Source organism: Cygnus atratus, chromosome 3 (genome assembly GCF_013377495.2).
Source record: "Cygnus atratus isolate AKBS03 ecotype Queensland, Australia chromosome 3, CAtr_DNAZoo_HiC_assembly, whole genome shotgun sequence".
NCBI classification, from domain to species: Eukaryota; Metazoa; Chordata; class Aves; order Anseriformes; family Anatidae; genus Cygnus; species Cygnus atratus.
Window position 1 is genome coordinate 100697173 of NC_066364.1, and position 20669 is coordinate 100717841.

The 20669-nt window shown below is 35.4% G+C and overlaps 1 protein-coding gene across 5 annotated transcripts in view; it reads left to right on the plus strand.

The window, feature by feature from the left end:
- Positions 1-20669, plus strand: part of ESRRG (estrogen related receptor gamma) — a 383447-nt gene that overhangs the window by 319598 nt on the left and 43180 nt on the right. For all 5 annotated transcript variants that reach the window (XM_035558432.2, XM_035558423.2, XM_050709700.1 and 2 more), the window contains 2 exons: positions 12268-12378; positions 16888-17049. In XM_035558432.2, coding sequence (XP_035414325.1) covers positions 12268-12378; positions 16888-17049 — 273 coding nt within the window. The remainder of the gene's footprint in view (positions 1-12267; positions 12379-16887; positions 17050-20669) is intronic.

A 20669-nucleotide genomic window follows, 5' to 3' on the forward strand; every position in this document is an offset into this window, starting at 1 on the left:
TTTTAGAGCAGTGGCATTTTATAATCAGTGTATATTGTCTAATTGTAACAAAAAATTACTGTGTTTTATTAAGGTGAAATCAATTTATCTCATAGCATTAATTGTGCTTAATATTATGGACAGTAAAAAAGGCTGGAAAGCACCAAACACATTATAATGATGTTTTTCAACTGGGATTTTCTGCATTAACTCTGATCCACTCCTAGTGCTAACTATGAAAGGATAGTCAATATGTGGGGGTAACCATTGTTTTGTATGGAAAGCTTCTAGCAGTAGTATCAACTACCGGCTCTCACTAATAAACTTGTCGTTAATTGTTCCAGTATTACCCTGAGATGAGACACAGAGGCCACAGCCAGGATAACCTGTCACTCCAGAATTCTAGGCAGTATCGTCAGGTTATGAGGCTAGCAGGATATATGAGCTGATACATAAATCACTTACACTCTGGGTGTTCAGAAGAATGCTTCATATTCAAAATGAGGAGTTACCTAGACTTTTTTTCATGTGTGTCTGCAGAACTTTGTCTGTATGCTTTAACTCTGTGTGTTTCATGTGCGTGTGTTTTCTTCCCCATTGCTTTACCAAGATGAAACACAGAATATATGCAGTTGTTACAGGAATTTTAAAAATTTACTCTGATCTTTTCAAGCTTTAGCTGTTAAAGCCACATGCTATTTTAGGATTTATGTAAATATATATATACACAGGAATATTTCAGCCCTTATTAGTTCACAATAGAAGATTCAAAAAATAGTATGTATTTTTTAGTCTTGTGACTCTCCACCAAATTGGATACTTTTATAAATGTATTTCAGTTGAGGAACTAGAGCCTTCTCTTATAAAATGAAATAACTTAAAAACTGTATTCCCCACTTTGCTTCTTACTCAACCTCAGCATCAAAACTTGATTGATTAGAACTATTTTTTGTTTCTACTCAATTTCATGTTTGGATTCTCATAAATGCACAATTCTTTGACACTGTTATTCATGGAATAACAGGGGAAAGTGTATACAAAGGCAAAGGAAAACTACATTGTGGAAGCATTTTTTTCAGTAATTTTTTGTAAACACACAAATATCTATTTAAAAATGCAAAGCCATTCATTGAGTTGATGGTGTCCCTTCAACCAGATCTCCCAGTGATATCTTAAGTATTGTGAGTATTCTGGAAAATGTTGGGGCAAATGTTTATGCACTGATATTTTGTATAAAATACAAATACTTATGAAGAGTTCATAAGGGAAGAGATGGGATTCTTGGCCTCAGCAGAAGCCATTTATAAAATCACTTTCTGGCAAGGCCACTTTGAGTGGATCACTCTGGAATTCAAAATCAAATGAGTTTTAGTCAAACATACGCTGGGGATTTAATGTTACAACATTTTGATTTTATGTACTAGTTTAGTCTGTGACTTGGAACACTTCTCAGATACATAAGAATGGATGGGCAGACACAAATATATTTTCAAAATGAGGAGCTGTGCTAAAGCATCGTTCTCTTAGAAGTACCCTTACAACGCCCTTATTTCCCTCTGCTTTCAGAAACTTTGCAGCCAGTTTTTAAATTCTGAACTAAAAATTGGTTTGCTGTATGTAGCCTCTGAGTAAAGATTTGACATTAATATCAAGGACATATCAATTAAATTCCTTAATGAGGGGGAGGGGAGGGGCCAAAAAAATAATTTTTTGGGTTAAATTATAGCATATTCTAGAGGAAAATATTCTCTCCTAATGCTCAGGCATGACTTCCTGAAGCTGTTACTGTCCAGCCGAGAAATTATGGAATACTGTGTGTAAAGGGTTTGTCGAAGGAATTTATTTTCCTGTTGATTATTGAATACAATTTTGTGAGTAAATTATCTTTTTTTTTTCTTTTTCCTTTTTTTTTTTTTCACATATTCCATCCTTATACTCAACATTAGGCACTCTACTACCCAACTTTTTTGAGGAAAAGAAAAATAAGTTCTTTAACCGCTTTTACCTCAGTCATTAAACTGTACGCACTAGAATGTTTTTACCTTCTACCTCCAGAAACCATAATGTGTGCAGAGAACGTCTTCCTTTTTTTTCCACCTCTCAACATAATGCTTTAAACTACAAGGTAACGCTGATACGAGTCAATTTCACTGCATTGACATATCACATTATTTTCTATACATTACTATGATATGTCTTGATTGTATGCCTGTCTAGCCAATTAATTATTAAATTTTACCTTTGTTCTTGAACAGTGATCACTTTAACATTCTGTAAATAATATTCTGGAAAATAACAAACAAAATCTTTAGTTTATTCTTCAGCATTAAGTCTTGAGATTCCCTGTGGGTGCAGCACAGGAAGATGTGATATGGTAGGTCAGTACCTTACCGTCTGAAAATATCAAGCTAAATTTTTATCTTTTTCTTACCTAAGTACCAGATGAAGATTTTCCCACTTCAAAGTAAACAACTGCTCAAAGAGAGATCAGTCAGGTAGTAGAAACCAGGGACTTCAAATTCCTCACAGTCGTGAAATATGGCTCTCTTTCCTGTGAACTTGTATGAGCCACTGCTGAACTTTACTCTTGTAGTAGGTAGAATTTTTTGAAACAGGTTTCATATGTGGACAGGAAGTACAAAGTACAGAAAGGCCATATCATTTGCTAAAGACACCTGAAACTAGTAATGTAATATTTTCTATTATTTGGAAGGTACAATTATACCACAGGAGGTCACTAAGATCCAAGCTGAAGCCCTGTTGTACAACTCCTATCTAATCCTGAAAAAAGTTTGCCAACAAAGTAATGTGATGTAAAAGACAAAATGCTCAAATTTTAGCTGCAAGAGTAAAGCCAGCCAAAAATGTAAGAACATTAATCACATTTTCCAAGCCTACCTTTCCATACAAAGTTGGTGCTTAGGTTTAAAAGTACCCGATGTCCTGTGCCTTTGTTCTATTTTTTAGCATCAGGCTGGCATACATTCCTTGCATTACCCTAGATAGTCTAGTTTCTAGATACCACCTTGTGTATAGCTAAATTGATAAAGTGTGCTTAAACTGTGATAAAATACAATGCTCCTAAAAATGTGTTAGCCAACCAGAGACTGAGACGTGTAAGCTTCTTGGGTTGTTTTGCTGTTGTGCCAACTGGACTAGATGATGCAGTACCATCAAATAGTATGCAGAAGAAAGAGGGAATAAGTTCAGAATTCTGCCATACCGTTCAGGAATGTTTGAAGGATGAATTGTAAAATTGAAAAGGTTCCAGAAATCATTATCCTATTATTTAAAAGATTTAAAAAAAAAAAAAAAAGCAGGAAAGAATTGTGTTTCACCAGGGAAAGTGTCATTCACAATTACTCGATACATAAATATGTGAAAGTTTGCTGAGATAGCATTGTTATACTAAGAGAAAAGATGTTTCATCAAAATGATGTTTCCATGTATAGACTTGAAGAAGCCTGAAGTTCTGTGAGAACACATATTTTTGCATTACTGCCAATTTAAACTCAACTAGCAATGTAAAGCCACCTTTACTGAAAAAGTAAGTCTTATGTTTTCGGATGAGTGTAGTGTGGAAACTAAATTTTGGTCATCTTAGTCTTCTGTCTGTTCAGTGCAGAAGAGACTGGCAGCTTCTTGGGGAAGATGAGAAAGATTTTGTTCCAAAGGAAAAAAAAAAAGTGAGGCTAATAAAAGAGAAACGAAAGAAACCCAAACTTAAACAATGTGTTTGTTAGGGTAAAGAACTTTAGGATTTCAATGAGATGTGCATCTCTTCTAAAGCTCTAGTATGATGAGAGCAATCATTTAGTTTTCTGTTTCATTTCCAGCAAAATGAAATCACTTCCTCTAGACAGAAATCCTAACTCTAAGCAAGCTATTGCTCAGTCCCAGTAGGACCAATATGATTTTATGTAACTGTTGCAACTCACACTGTTAAGAACTTTCCTGTGACTTCTGGATCTCAGATGAGTTCCAGTATCCAACATCTTCCCAGTCACTAACTGAAATATTGTGAAACTGCACGTTATTTTATCTGAAAAGGGTGTTGAGATCTTGATTCATGCTACTGGTACTTCACAGTCTGATTATTATAATGCATTTCATTTTGATCTTCCCATCTCTCTTGAGAGTTGCCAGCAAATGGTCCAGAACTTCAGTTAGACTTCTTTTCTATTAGAGTTGTCACTAGCATAGCTCTTGAATTCTTTATAAGCTTTGCTGGTGTGATCCAGAATGAAGGTCTGCTTTTGACCTTCAAGCATGGGTATGGCCTTGCTCAAACTTACTTTTTGACCTTTCTGTCCCCTTGCCTTCCATGCCCTCTCCTTGGATCATCAGCAAAGCTGCCTTTCCCTATCTGCTCTTGTCACCTTAAAGTAATGTTTGCAAGTGTATCGATGCAGTAATGACTTCACAGCCCAGCAAACTCTTCCTCGTGAAACTGGTTGTAATTTGAGTTCTGAAACAAGATAGTATCTTGTGTAACTATATTTAAATAAATTAAGGTAAGAACTGTGATACCTAGTTAGTGATAGATTGCCTTTATTTATTCTTACACCTTGTCCCAGGATGCCATATATATAATCAAAAAAATAAGGCGTATACTATTACATATAGTATGGTTATGACATGTACATGCATTGACATGAAATTTAATGGTGGAATTAGCAACAGTATTTTCTCTGTTATTCATGAAGCTTTGGCAGTATTTGATATGTCTTCCTAGTTATTAGTATATTTGTAATCCAGGTAATGTGGAAAGAAGTATTATGCGATGGTAGCTTTCACATCAGAAACATCACGGCTTTCTATACTCAGTCTTAGTACTGCAATGTTTTTCTTCCATAGTTTACAAAAATGCACATTTTGCTGCTCTTACTTCAGAAAAGTGAAGGAAATGGAATGAAAGTTTTGTAGCCTGCATTTAGTGGCCTAATTTCAGTCCTTAAAATCATCATGAGCCTAGCATCATTCTAATGAAGTTCTGGTAGTATAAAACTCACAAAATAACCAATTTAGGCAGCAGGTACTGAATGCCTGGAGTGCATCTCTTCTAGAAAAGAAACAGATTTTTTTATAAGTTCCTATGTGAAATGTAAAAGGTATCTTTCAGTAATATTTCAGAGGTAATAATGGGCATTACATGTTTAGTGCAACAGAGTAGCTGTCCTGTTTTTCTTCTTTATTTTTTTCTTATATTCTTATATTCTTTCTGCACATTCTCCTCTTCTTGAACAGAAATAAAAGGTTCAAGGCTTGTCAGCATCAGTTTATAGATAGCTGTTTAAAAATAATGAGATATTGGGTATTGTAAGGCTCAGGGCTGTCTTGCCAGACTCATTCATTTCCATTCACCTTTTGTCAGAATTGCAGACAGAAGACATTCAATTAAGACCTGTCACCTGTTGCGTGTGACCTAATTTGTATTTTTGAGTGTCACAGATTAGGATACTTCGCTTCTTGTGGAACCATTAAAAAAATGTAAAGCAACCAAAGCATTCTTACACATTTTATTTCACATTTTCTTCATGTGAACATTCTTCACTGAAGACCACTTGTGCTAAGAAATAATAGAATTTATTTACACAAAATCTAATTTGCATGAGAAAACGAAGTGGATTTTATGCATGTTCTTTTATGCTTTAATGCAGAAATGACAGTGCACAAAAGTTCAGCATGTAGATGATTGGTTCATGCAAAGTTAATGTTCCTTTCAAGAGAGATTGAGTACTGAGCTGTGTAAGTAACACATCTATCAGTTCTTTTGTCAAACAAATGAAACAAAACCAAAACACGCAAATAACAACAACAACAAAAAAAATAAACCTCTGGGCTTTAACCAAAGAGGTTTTTTTTTTCAGTTCCTGTGGCAAAATCTGTCCTTCTCATCTCATCATTGCAAGAAAAGAGTGGATTTGCCAAAATGTTATTTATGTTTGGTTGCCTAGAAACATTTTTGTTTATTAAACATGGGAAAAATCTGAAATGAAACATTATTTTGAACACTATTTTATGAACGGAATATTTTTCTCATATGGTTTTTCAACCTGGAAAAAATCACTGAATGTTTACAGTTGAGCCGATACTTTTTCCTTTATTTTGGCTAATAGTTTGTTGCAAATCTTTGTCAGAGGAACAGATAAATTAAGCATCTTAAAGTCACAGAGCAAGGTAGATATTAAAGTAATAAACACTGGCTTGTCCTTCTGTGCATTATATGGGCAGGTTCCTAAACAAAATTGTTTTATAGGCACATCTTGAGGACAGCCAATTTTATTCCATACTAGCAAATATTTTTTGATACTGACTGAATGTAAAGTAGGAGGATGATTTTCAGACTTCTGTTGCTATACTAAGTAATGTGTTTAATAGTGCAGATAGCTATCAGAAGGCAAGACACTAAAGCCTTCCCCTGCTAATTGTTAATTCAGCTGTAGATCAGGAAAGCTTTAATGTGAGCCATAGCTTTTATCTTCTTTGATGACTTAGGACTCTGTTTTCAAAATATTGCCTGCCTAATGGACACATATTTTACATGTCTCGCTGACTTTTTACCTGCATACGGTATTATCTAAATACTTTGTAAACAGATTTCAAAAGCTCTCTGGCATCCTTATAATTTAGCACATAAAACAAATATGCAGATCTAGAAGAAAAGATAGCTCACATTACTCTTTTTCTTCATGCTGTGTTACTGACTGTATGTTTCCACTAGTCTGTGAAAATCCTTTGTGGTTTAAAGTGCAACTATTTGTTCCCCTGCAGATCTTTCAAACTTCAGGGTTAATGCAGTAGCCTGACACTTCTCTAATCCCAAACTATAGAGATCACTGAATTGTCTAAAAAGTAACTAGATGACCATGTGTTCTTTTGTCTGGATACATCTGTCCGTATTCATGGTAGAAAAATCAACAGTTTTTCCCTTTCTCTGTGAATATGCAAAACCCAGAGTTTATAATATTCACCCAAGTTTACCTAGCAAACTTATAAACAGTCACAGTGTGTTCAAGTTGAACTGGAACACCCTATCAAGATGTTGGCCCAAAGGAGAACCACATCAGAACCTGCCATTAAAATTCCTTTTGCTGTTTCTAGTTTTGCTGATAATATTTTTATATATTTATTTATTCATTTATTTATTTATTGGCCTCTCCTATTGATGTTCCTCTAAAGCTTGCCAAGATGCAGTTTTCCTGGAATCCATTCTTATAAATTGCACTACAGAATTTAAGAATTTAAGGCAATGCTGGGAATCTTAAAGCATCTGTAGAAAATGGATCTTTACCCAGTTACATATCCTAGAAAACGTAATGGGAATATATTTAGTACATGTAGAGTGCTGTGTTAGAGGTGGAGCTTGCCAGAACAGCGTTGGCATAGAACACATCTGCTTACTCTAACTCACTTACGAGGTAGGGGTATGGAAAGGAAGCAGAATTTGAAACTTCCTTAGGTCAAAAGAGGCTTGGTTCTGATCTCTACGTTCCACTGATGTAGTGGAAAAAGAGAGAGAAATTTGACTTACTCAGATACTAGTTCATATTTAAGTGAAATAGATTTACTTTTTTCCAAAATGAAAAGCAATCCCAGATTACAGACAGTAAGCAGTTTCTTATAGGCAGTCCTGGTATTGGTAGGTCTTGATCTGAACGCGTGGGCAAATGCTTTGCAAGTCAGCCTGAGGATTTCCTGTGAGTGTAAGTGTTCAATGCAAAGGAGAAGAACATTTCTGGGACAAGTGGTCTATTGAGTGCTGGAGGCTTGCATCCATGTTAAGAAGAAGGGGACAGAAAAGAGGAAGAAAGGCAGGTTATGAAGGAATAAATGATATACTTTGGATGTGGCTTAGATCTATGTGGAAAAATAGCAGACAGTTAAATATGATTATCATACGGAGGACCTGAATCACAAAACAAATGATATACTGGGACAAGGGCAATCTATTTGATTATATAGCACTGGTCACAGTGGGGTACCTGTCACACACGACTGCTTCAGGGCCGTGTGAGACAAGGGCTACAGAAAAGGAATAATAATTTGCAACAGCGTTGGTGAGGGAGGAATAGAAGAAAAAAGGGAGAAAACAGAGAGTTCAGGTTTGCCTGTGTTAAGTTTGTTTGGATTGAAATACCTGGTGTGTAGATCACTTTGTACATCAGCTCTAGTCTTCAGTTGTTTGTGTGGATGACTATGAAGATGCTTTCACTTCAGAGTGACTGACCAATATCACTTTGTTCTACATTGGTGAGCTTTTGACAGAAAGTCCTGGAAAGATTGTTTGAAGAACCAGGATGTGAACCTTTTTTGTAGAAGCTAGTATAGTAACTATGAGACCATTTCTTTCCTTATGGTCAGATGGAGAAATTCTTATTTTGTATTAGTATTTGTAATTACCGTCTTTAAAAAAAAAATGTAGCAATTGCTGTGATGTACATAGTTTCCATCTTTCCATATATTATAGTTCTAGTTTAATCCTTATCCTCTGAGCTTCGTTAATCATGCCAAAATGCATTATTACGCATCATTCTTGAACAGAAGAGTTCATGAGTTGGGCTTGTCCCAAGATGTAAAGTGAATGTGTTGAACTTGCCTGTTGAAATCACATTATAACTGGTAGCAGTCCTGTTACTTCTCTGGATACCAAAATAAGACTCCCTGTGGTCACCCATGTTTTTCTCATCTGGGCTTTTGTTTTTGTTTTTCTACTGAGGAATTTAAAAATGAAGCTCAGTGTTGGGGAATGTGAAGAATCAACTTTCTTCTCTTCAGCGGAGCTTTGTTCAGTGATGCTAATGGGTATTTTGACCCTTAACAACTGTAATGATAATACCTGCAGTGCAAGCCATTCCAAGATCTGACGTTAGTCTATATGGGTGGGATGAGTATCTTTCTTTTCACTTTGCAGCTGGGGATACTGATAGAGTGAAATCAGAAGTCTGCTTAACTTCTTTCACCCTGTACTATAGCTAGGTACTACAATATCCTCTTTAGTAATCTGAGTAAAGAATATGTGTTAAATTATAGCAGTTACCTCGGTGATCAAGATGTTAAAACCCTCCTCCCAAATGAAGATCTATGTGGACAAAATTGCCTTTCTTTCTTTCCTTTATTTTTCTAACAAAGAAGGCATCATCTGTTACCATCTTGAGAGCAAACAAATGCATCTTTTTGTAATGAATTATCTTATGCAAGCTATAGAAATTGCAGGGGAAAATGTATAGAAGTGTATACCTACCCAGGAACCTCTGGGTTTCAGTTTGCTATCTTCCAAACTCTGATAAGTTTTTACCGAATATGAGGTTGGTATCCTTTATTAAGGAGTGTCTTGTATTGTGTTTACTCCTATAATGACACTTGGGAAGTAAAATACCAGTTAGGGTGTGTTAGATTATCAGAAATTGATGCTAAAATAGTTATTTTATAATGGCATTAGGAGAGAGGAAGTCTTAGAAGCTAAAATGATGATAACCTCCTTATCAGTTTTAATGAAAGGGTTATCAACCTGTAATTTATTTTCTGTTGGTATTGTGTTATCAGAAATCTTTTCACATTAGAACAGGAATTAGTTATGTTATTTAAAAATGTTTAATACTGTTATTCCTGAATTATTTAGAATCGTAATATTTCTCTTTTTAAAAAAAAAAAAAAAAAAAAGAAAAGAAAAAAAAAGCTGTAGATACCGGTGTATATATATGTATATAGATGAGTGCATGTATCTACAAATAATTTTGCTATTGCAACATTTGTCCGTGTTTCCTTCCATTGAGTATGTGAATGGCTTGAATCTAGGCAAATGCAAAGGAGATAAAAAAAAAATAAAAATTGTTCATCTTGGTAGATTTATATTATTTTAATTTAAAGCTTCAGTTCCATTACTTTTTGATTAAACGTGCTTCTATCTGATGCTATCCATCTTTTATCACTATGAAATCTGCTCCCAAACAGAAAGGATGGCATCTGAATTATGCAGAAATCATTTTCTATCTGCTTTTCTTCAAATTCTGGGCAGTCTTCTTCATAATCCCACCAATAACCACGTGGCTTGTTCTAATCCTTTGCCTATTTCTGAATATTCAATTGTCAAACCTTGCTCTTCTGCTGTTTGTTTTTACAGCAGTGTATTGTCCCAGGTGTCATTTTCTTTGTATATAGCTCAAACTCTCTGATTCAAGGATGGAAGCTACCACTAGCTCTGAAAAGTTTTTGACTATCAATTTTTAAAGTGGTGTTGTAGTTCATGCATTTCTAAAGAGATCTTTAAAACCAAACAAAAATAACTGTTGATTGAATAACTCCGAATTTGTATCAAATAGCTTAGACCAACAATCAGTCTTAAGTTTATTAATGATAAATACTATAAATAAGATTTCATTCATAATTATACATTGACCTGTTTCTGTATGTGGTTGGTTAGTTTTATTTATATAATGTGATTCCTAAAAATGTTATTGGTAAAGTACAATACGAAATACACTTCTTGTGTTTGGGGAATGAAATGCACACACTTCTACAGTAAACTGAATGAAATTTCACTGTGAAATACAGGTGATCAATATGCAATGTCCTGGTGAGCAAAAAGTGTTGAGCACTGTTACTGTATCCAATGCACTGCTTTATGCTTACAGGCATTGGCTGGGACCTTAAGCCAAGTATCTTCTGTGTTTCTAACTTTTCCACATATTAACAGCCCCTCAAGGCAAATGAGAATACCATGTGTGCAAAGCCTTCACTCCAAGCAGAGGAGCACAAATTTAGATCTTTAAAGTCCATCATCCTCGGTTCAGTTATGGAGTGCTCTGGTAGGTTGGTGTCATGCCAGCTCAGAGAGTGAGAGAGAGAACAGGAAAAGGAAAAAAGCAAGAGAGAGAAAACAAGAAGAATCAAAAACAAACAGTTGGCCTTGAATTCCTGGCTGTTTGGTAAAATGGCTTTTTTCTACCAAACCCCTCAAATTTCTACCAAATCCTCTTTGTTTTTTTTTTAGGATGAAAGAGGAGTGACAGATGTTTCCTGGTAACTAGACAGTATACTACCAGTGCAGGTTGATGAGCAGCACATAAATTCTGTGGTGTCTTCTTTTTGCTGTGCAGTTTACAGTTTATACAGTTTATACTGTAAATTTTTTGGTGGTAGCTTCTCTGCAGTCCAGAAGCCAGTTCTGGAGTTATTTCCTGTGAGGAAGAGAACAAGGAGATGAGAAGTAATATAGATGTAGGGCATAATAATGGCAATAGAAAAGATAGAGGGAGGAGAGCTAAAATGGAAGAGGAGAAACAAAGTGAGAAAGTGAGCTGCACTTTATTCCATCACTTGCAGGGATCATTGATATGTAACATGTCCTTGCATTCTTGTGTAGTTAAATCCGTGTCATCAGGGACAAATGTTGCGCTTGGTATTACTTGACCTATTGCCCTGCATATATGCTGAGTTTTTCAACTTCAGCATTGTGTTACTACTTGGTTATACTGACATTTTTCGTAGTTGTTGGGAAGTCTGTCTGGGTGACTCAGAAGGAAATAAAAATACTTCGTTGTTTTGTAGGACCTACCATCCTTATTTTCCCCCCCTTTTTCATTTTGTCTATGAGAGCAGCTATAGTTTGTTTCAGGAAAGTAAACTCCCATATATCTGATCAAAACAAGTATCAGAATGCTTTTATTGAAGCAATGAACAATTTGGAAGTAGAACACACATGTTAATTAATCGTTGCTGACATCTAAATGAACACCTATACAATTTCTTTCAAACTCTCCTGAACCACTTTGGGTCTTTAATCCATATATACATTCTTATTTAACTAAGGTATTTACTTTTTGTTCTCTAGCCATGGTAATTAAAAGTATTGCTTTTGACTGCCTAGACTGTCTACAACACCAGTTGTTTCTAAAGTTCTAATTCTCTGTATTTCTCTACTCATAATGTTTGCCTTGTATATCCATGGTGTTTATTACAGCTTTGAACTTCTGCTAAAGAAGACTTAAGACTCAAAACGCTTTCAAATGGAAACTAACCTCATTAGTTGTGTTTAATATTATGTAAAAATTAACAAATGGTTTTCAACGGACAGGAAATTATGTTGTGTACTTAGTCTTGCATGTGTGAAAATCTAAACAGCTTGTGAATATGTGTAGTGTTGCTTTCCCTTGCTTCTAAAATTACTCTTTTGAAATTAATACACATTTTAAATAAATCTTGGAAGGCAAGAGATGGAAGATTGCTATATTAAGGGCATTCTCATAATATATTTAATGGCATGTTTGCTTATTTTTCCCAATGCAGGTGTCCGCCTAGACAGAGTACGCGGAGGTCGCCAGAAGTACAAGCGCAGAATAGATGCAGAGAATAGCCCATACCTGAACCCTCAGCTAGTTCAGCCAGCAAAAAAGCCATGTGAGTACACCAAATATTTGAAGTTTCTCTTTCAAGACTAAGTATTGACTCCTGGCCCTTTTTGCTAAGCTCCTTCTTCTGACTGGTACAAGATTTTGGGCAGAATATATTGCCATAACCCTATAGACATTTAGCTGTTAACATGCTTTGTTTTAAATATGCTCATCCTTTCTCAAGTGGAGTTGAACAAAGAATACTTTTACAGGTGGAAGTGTATAAAAGCATGGTTTATGCAGTGCAAATTTTACATTTACAGGTTATCTTTATTTTCAGTGGTACATAAAATGGTTCATACTGTGATCATTAGTTCATTGAAGCTTCTAGTTTCAGATTTCACAAGAAAGTGATTTTTGTGGTTTTCACTAACTAAATGAGTTTGACTGCTCAACCTCCCAATGAAAATACATTAAGAGCCTCATTAATTTATACCTATAGATTAATACACTACCTAGCATTAGATTAAAACAGCAATATGCCACACTAATAACAAGCATAGATTGGTAGTTAGGGCTCTAGTACCCTTATAAGCATGATGGTTTTTTTTTGTTTTGTTTTGTTTTGTTTTAATGATGTCCTTGATTGTATCTTGCCAGGCTGAAATTAAAAGAGAGAGAGAGATGATCATCTCATTGCCAAAATACAAGTTCCATCCTCTTTGCGATTAGCTAAAAATAGTTAGGGGTTTTGCTTTGCAGCTTATATAAACTCAAGCAGTGACTGTACTAATTCCATGAAGTAAATTTAATAGCATTATAGCTGTAGTGCAAGAGACTAGTGTATTTTCCTGCAAAGGCATACACTCTCTATTAAATGCTGTAAACTTTTTCAAATTCAAGTCAGAATTCGCACATTCAGTTGCTTCTGTCATGAATGTTAATTTGCTCTTAAAATAGAGAAATAAACCAGAGAAATAAGGAGAGGAAATTCCTTCTCTTGCATTTTCTTCTGCACCCATGCCTCTGACAGAAAAAGACAACACACACGTCATTTATAGGCTCTTGAAAATACCTGGCTGTATGGAAAGTGGAATTGTTTCAGTTTGTGTTCCCCAGTAGGGGACAGTGCTGTGTACAATACATTTGAGCATATGGGGATCTGGAGAGCAAATAAACAGTCTTTGAACTGTAAGTGAAAGGGCATTTTAGCTGTGTCAAAGAAAAAACAGCCAGTTTTACATAAAATTAAGGCTTAAGTGAACATATGGCATAGTTTCCTTTTGCCTTTCCAAAAAACATTATGCTGATTATATTCCTTCAATTGTCCAATCTGGCATCTTCTACTCAGCCTACATAAGCTGTCCCACCGTTCTGTAAATACAATCTAGGGCTGCACTAAGCAGATTTTGCACATTATAATAAAAACTTTCTGATAATACAATAAAATTTAATAAACTCTAATGCTTAATTTCATTAGAGGTTTAGTTTTGCTGGGTGCACAGATTGTCAGTTTTTCATTTACTTGATATTGTCATTGAGTAGAAATAATGATAGCCTAACATACCAAAAAGCCAAGACCAAACAGGGAAAAAACACAGAAACAAGCCCTTTGATGTGAACGAAGTTAACACTGTTGTACTCAAATACAAGAATCTCTGTGTAAACCCAAGATTACTGCAAAGTAGCGAAGTAATACATTACATTACCTTTAAGATGATAACTACACCAATTTCTGTAAGCTCCATTTGTCAGAGATAAACCAAGCTCCTTATAAATCATTACTCATTATCTAAATGCCTTCTTTCATTTTCCTCAGCTTGTCTAATTACAAACATTTTTGTAACAAACATTTATAAAACTTAATTTTCAGATCCTGTCAGATAAGTGTCAGGACTTGAAAGAGTTGAATCGGTTTTGTGTTGAAGTAGCCTGGGAGATTTTCTGGACCCTGACTGATAGTTTGTGCATAATAAAGGCACAGGAATGAAAATTGGGTTCTATTGATTCTAATTAGGGAAACATTAAATAAGATTTACCTAGAAACAGTGTTCATGGCTATTCAATTTCCTGAGTGATGGGGCTTTTTGAGTACAGTCAGAATTTTTCTATGCCATATTCTAGCACATGCTTCATACATGCATACGTGTAGAATACATGCAGGCATGCTGAGCTACATACATGTATATGTAGCTCTTCTCCATCTAGCGAAAGACCAGCTGTTTGGAGGATCTTTCCTAGACCTACTTCTGGCCTATATTGCATTTTCCAAATTCACCATGAAATCTCATGGCCTGCTTGTAGATCTTGCTGATTGGGAAAATAAAAGAATTTGAGATTTTGTGAGTCATAAACCAAAACATACGATATTCCCGAATTGTATGCAGAAGAATTATTGATGAGGAAACTCATTAAAAAAAATATAAAAGAGGTTCTTTAGCCATTTCTTTTGTTTACATGGAAAAAAACAACAGAACTTAGGGACCTGAGTGCTTCTTCATTTATTTATCATCAGTTAAAAAAATACAAAGTTGAAGTCCTCATAGATATGTTTTGATATTAAAGTACTTTTATCCTACTTTTCAAAAGGTATACAGATACAGGAATTTGGTAAGAAGCAACATTATCTGTTCTCTCTTATAACATGATGTTTTCTGTATGAAATTCAAAATCATAAGGAAAGACTTAAAAAATTAAAAAAAAATGTGCAAAGGCTGTTTGCAATATAAGTTAAAACTACCATCTGCCATCTTTAAATAAGAATAGAATTTCTCATTAATCAGTTTGATAATCAGTAGAATATTGAGATCAAGAATTACTCAGTTGGCATAGTTCCTATAAAACATGAATATATCCCCTTGTAATAAAACATGCTTGATGTGATGGTTTCCAGTTGGCTCTTGCACTTATTTTATGAAAGCCTAACATATATCACAACTTCTGACACACAAATCTGGAATAAGGCAAAAATTGTAGAGACAGTAGATCAGAATCAAGGAGCCTGTGCCACAAACGAGCCATAAAGTATCAGAAATCAGAATCAAGTGAGTATTTTATGGAAATCTGTCATGGGTTGGTAGGGAGCCCCTCCAACACTCCTGGGCAAGCTTCCATTGCAGTTCCCCCACAGGAGGACAATGTGGTCCAGCCTGTGACTTAAGTGCAGAAGGAAAATAACACTAATTCTAACAGCTTGCTCTGCAGTCAGAAAATACTTTGCACCTTCTCCCAGTGGAATCCCATTTATATCAAGCTCCTGTGACTCTTTATCATAAGAAGGGAAACAGCTTACTGTAAATTCACTGAAGAGTGTTCTTTGGGCTTGAAATTTTGGTGGTGCAATTGAGGTCAGAAGATGTACCTACCATAAAAAGGTACAAATGTAAATACATTTGGAGTTATAATAATCTATGCTATATTAGGAGGTTTAATGAATTAGTTCTTTTCCCATTTTTCAGTTCTGTGTTCTGAGAGTAACAAATCAGGCTCCTGTATGCAGATAAGATATTTCCATTATTTCTCCATGTGACTATAATGCTCATTTTTTGTTTATCCTACTTATATAGAACAGAATAACAACTCTGTGTTGTAAATCCTCCCAGCTCTTCTATTCTTTGTTTTTGGTTTTCCATATAACTTAATTGATTATTCCAAATAAATTTCACAATTTATGTGGGTGAAAAAGTAAATTTTAAACATACAAATGAAAATGATATTTAGGTAAAAATAGTAGGTGTGTGCATATGATAAAGCATCGTTCTTCGCACAAAACCAGTTTTTAAAGGTAGGATTTGCATCCTTGTTACTTTCCTTAGTTTTGCACTCTTTAGTTTCATTGACTTTAATAGCTCTTCCTTGCTAGAAATGAGAGATCATTACTCTATTTTTATATATAATAAGATGATTTTATACGTGAATCTTAATTTGTGTGTTTCACTGAAAAGCAAATATGTGACAACACCCCCACTTTTCTCACAAGATAGGCCCCAAAGTGTACGGATTCATTATTAGTTTTTTAACAGGCTCGATACCCATAATATAAGATATATAGAATAATAAGCACTGAGAAAGTCCTGACATCGTTTCTATTACAACTGTTCAACAGGGACATCTGAAATGGAGAATGGTTGTTGAAATCGCTGACAGACACTGCAAATTTCAGTGATTGACTAATTGCTTGTGGTATTTCCTTTCTCAAAAAATACCAATGCCTTTGGGGTTTTTTCAGGTAGTTGGAGGAAGGCAAAACTTTTCTGATTGCACAGTCCAAAATGCATTCTAATGCATGAAGATTTTTCTACAGTTTGTACTCTGGTATTAAGAGGTGATCACGTATTTCTACATTCCATTAAATTTACATTCTTAAGAACATACACGTCTAGCTCGATGAACATTGTTAATGGATCAGATTTGTCTGTGCTGTAACTGCTTGTAAAAGCCAGTGAAATTACAATAAGGTTTAATTAGGTCCGGTATCTTAAGACAAATTCTTGTGCACTTTGAAACGTGAGCCATCTGTTTAAAAAGCAGAATGATGCTACTGGTGATCTTGTACTGTTCTGGGCCATTTTTACAGATAACAAGATTGTCTCCCATTTGCTGGTGGCTGAACCAGAGAAGATCTATGCTATGCCTGACCCCACTGTTCCAGACAGTGACATCAAAGCACTTACCACTCTTTGTGACCTGGCAGACAGAGAACTGGTGGTGATCATCGGATGGGCTAAGCATATTCCAGGTACATATAGGTGTATTTATTGCAAATAAATGAAGTACGTAATCATCACATCTGTTGTTATGCTCTAGTTTAAAAAAAAAAAAAAAAAGATTTGTTCTCTCACTACAATGCATAAAATTTTCTTAAGGCTCCAGCTTATTCACATTGGACATAGGTTAGATGTCTTATCCTATATCTTATCTTGGAAATGGTATTATTCTTACTATGATTATAACCGTGATTGTAAGTTTCACATGCTGTTCAGTGAAATTATTTTTTTTCATGTATTACTTATATTAAGATAAACTTGGTATCCAGAGCGTTATCCTGGTAGGAAGGGTAGTATAAGTACTCTGCACTCATATGATTCAGCAGGAGTTGAATGTAGTCTAGCTGCTCTATTCCATAAAGGCTGCACTATCTTATACTGACTGGAGGAGGTGCAAAAATTCAGTTGTATTTTAGCATGACACGGAGGAGTTGTTCTCTTCCTTGAACAGACTAGCGTGAGAACTGGATTGTTCCAGCAGTTCCGTAGAAAGATGTGAATTGTACCAAAAGGTCTCTTCCAATATCTTGGTAGTTCCTTGGTCTGTATGAAATGGGCTGGGCTCTATATCTCTTAAATGTTCCGATGTTTGTAAAGCTAACTGGCACCCTTCTTAGCCAAAAAAGCAGTCATCAGAAGTATCCTCTCACAAGGTTAGTGGTTTCTTCAGATAACGTTTGAGGTATATTTTCTTTTCACTCAGTGCTGAGGTATTTGTGCTTCTTCTGAGGGCAAATAGACAAGCTCGTAGAGAGTCTCCAGGGTTGTCAGTCTGTCACCTTTCACAAATGGTAAAGTTACACAGAAAATATTGGCTTTTTTCTTGTTTCTTGAGGTATTTTTCCAGTTCAGCAGATGAGTGGGCATGTTTATGTGTTTTCATCAGCTCATTAGTTTTCTAATTTCGACGGTGAAGCCTTATTGAACATAAGAACTGATATCCTTTAGTTCCTCTGAGTAATACAACGTCATCACTTTATATATGATTTTGGGATACCGCAATATTAGTGATAGAATAAATATTGCAGTCTGTTGTCTGTTTATCAAAGCTAAATGTATTTTATTTCCAGTATCCAAAGAAATCACAGAAATAGCCTCCTACTATTTGTAGAAACAAAGTAGAACAGTGAGAGCCTTGAATCTTCTTCATTCATTCAAACAGGGAGCATAGTGTCTATACTCCAATCTTTTACTTTCTTCCTACGATTCTTTGACATTTATGATTGTACAAACATAAACTTTAGGTAAGGACTGGCTCTTCCTTTTTTTTATAATTCGTGCTAACCAGCTCAAGGCCTCAGTCCTTTTGGTAGGTGCTTTTGGGTCATCTTAGATAAATATAAATACTAACACAATGTAATAATAAAATAACGTGTATGTTTATGGAAATTTATTTTGATTCAGACAAGAGAAAGCAGCCTACAGATTCTCAAACAGTCAGTATGCCACACAGTTGAAATTTAGTCATTCTCTGTGCTGCAAATGGTGTATAAACAAGCTTTTGTATCACAAGCAATGTTTTTCTGGTACAGTTAACTTATTTCTGTCTCCTTAAACTAGTTTGTCTTTATGCTTTGAATGCTACAGTAATTTCTTTAATCAAATTGATGGAAGTCCCTTTCCCAGCCCACACTGAAACCAATTTATTGGTCATGATACACCAGCTATGTTGCTAACAGTCGTAACGAACTGTCAGGCAATATCGCAGTGAAGCTAATTTGAAGTCATTAGGTGTGCAGCGTTCAGGCAACAATTTGTTACAGTGGTTAGGAACACAGCTGACATTTCTGAATGGCTTTGTTCAGAGCAGTTCTAGATGAGCCCAGGCAAATTGTAAACTAATTTAAACATCACTCTATATTATACTAGCTACTTTGTCTTACACTGGTTGCTAATAAAGCACCCCGAATTAAGTCAAAATAAGTTAAACAGGTGAGTTTGAGTTTCATCTTTGGAAGATACCTAGATCACCTTAACCAAAATAGAATAGTTCTCAAAGAAGTCAGTCACACTCCAGAGTAGTTGCAAGGAAACTTTTGTCAGCTTGATTTGTGAATGTGTTACATAGCTTTGATTTGGCTGGAGGGGTAGAAAGAGCAGAGGGATGGGACTGAACAGCCTTTAAAATGATGGTTTTGGCTAGCATGAAAAAGCTATTGGATGCTGTAAAGTGGCATTGAAAATTTAAAGTCTGCAGTCTGAACTGGTTGAGGAATATTTCTGACATGAGGCAGCCCGTTATTACAAGGTAAACTCAAAAGCACACCTGCTGTGGCAAAACCACATGTGTAAGTTTACTTACTTGACCCCACTTAGGTATGGGGAAAAAGATAAAGCACTAAACGGGGAAAAAAAGGCTTCATAAGCCTTCTGAGCTTCTGAGAGGGCAGTGATAAAACCTGTGCTTGTTGTCTGGCGCTTGATCACAAAAATCAAAATTCAAAAACGGCTTGACATGCATGGTAAAGGGCAAATGTGATGAGCTGTTGTAGCTTGGTTTTGAATGATGGAGTGCTGTTGAACTTGGACTGCCTAAGCTCAGCTGATGTCTGGCACAAAACAACTTGTAGAAAAGCCCAGCCTGGTGCTATCTGCCTGTTGTCTAAGCTAACAAATGTTACCGTAGGCATTAGCAGAACTGAACTGGAAGGAGGATGAGTTAGAAAAAGGTGCAAATTGCATGCAAGTTCTCTGCAGTTTAGTGGACCTGGTAGAGTGGACCTCGGTGTACATCTTTCGGAATCGATTAATTATACCTGTAGTGAATTTGTGCCTAACACAGCAAATCAGCAGTCAGCAAATCTTTTTCTATAGTGATTTCTTAAAGTTCAGTTTAATTACAGGCCCATATATATTATAATAACTAATAAAGATCTTGGCTGTAAAGCATTGCAATTAAAAATAAAATTTGTATTTGTGGAAGAGAACCAAGTAATATTTTTGTTGTTCTAACAAAAAGTCTTTTTAGCGAGATTATCTATAAAATGGTAATAATGCAGCATGCATTCTCCTATAGTCAACGATTTCCCGTTGCAGTCACAAGACTAAAAATTGTTTTAAAATTATGCAAACTTCAAATGCTTTCATAAAATCATTAGTACTTTTGTGCTGTTGGAAACATTTGCAATAGTTGCTTTTATTGAACAAAAAGTCTATGCCATCCACAAAAGGAAATATTGAAAGAAAAATATATATGGAAAGCCTTTATCAGTAAATAGAATTAGTCTCCTTGCATTTATAAATCAAATAAATGGAAAGTGTGTTGTTATGAAACATGACCATGTCTTATCTGAAGAAGAAAAAGATCACAATGGCATTAGGAAATGCTTGACTTTAGTTAGAGGAGTGTAAGGGCACAAGAACAGATGATGGTGCCCTAATAGCCCTTTTTAAGAATGACAGGGCCCCGCCATTAGCATCCTTTTATATCCTTGGAAATTGCTCATGCCTCGCTTTTCTGGTTCCTATCTGCCTGACTCTTTTTTATTTCTCTTTCAATTTCATCCGCGCTCGGATAAGCGCATGCTAACACAATATGATTGAGCTGTAAAATGGAACGCTGTCGCCTCTAATCTCTTTTATGTAGATATGG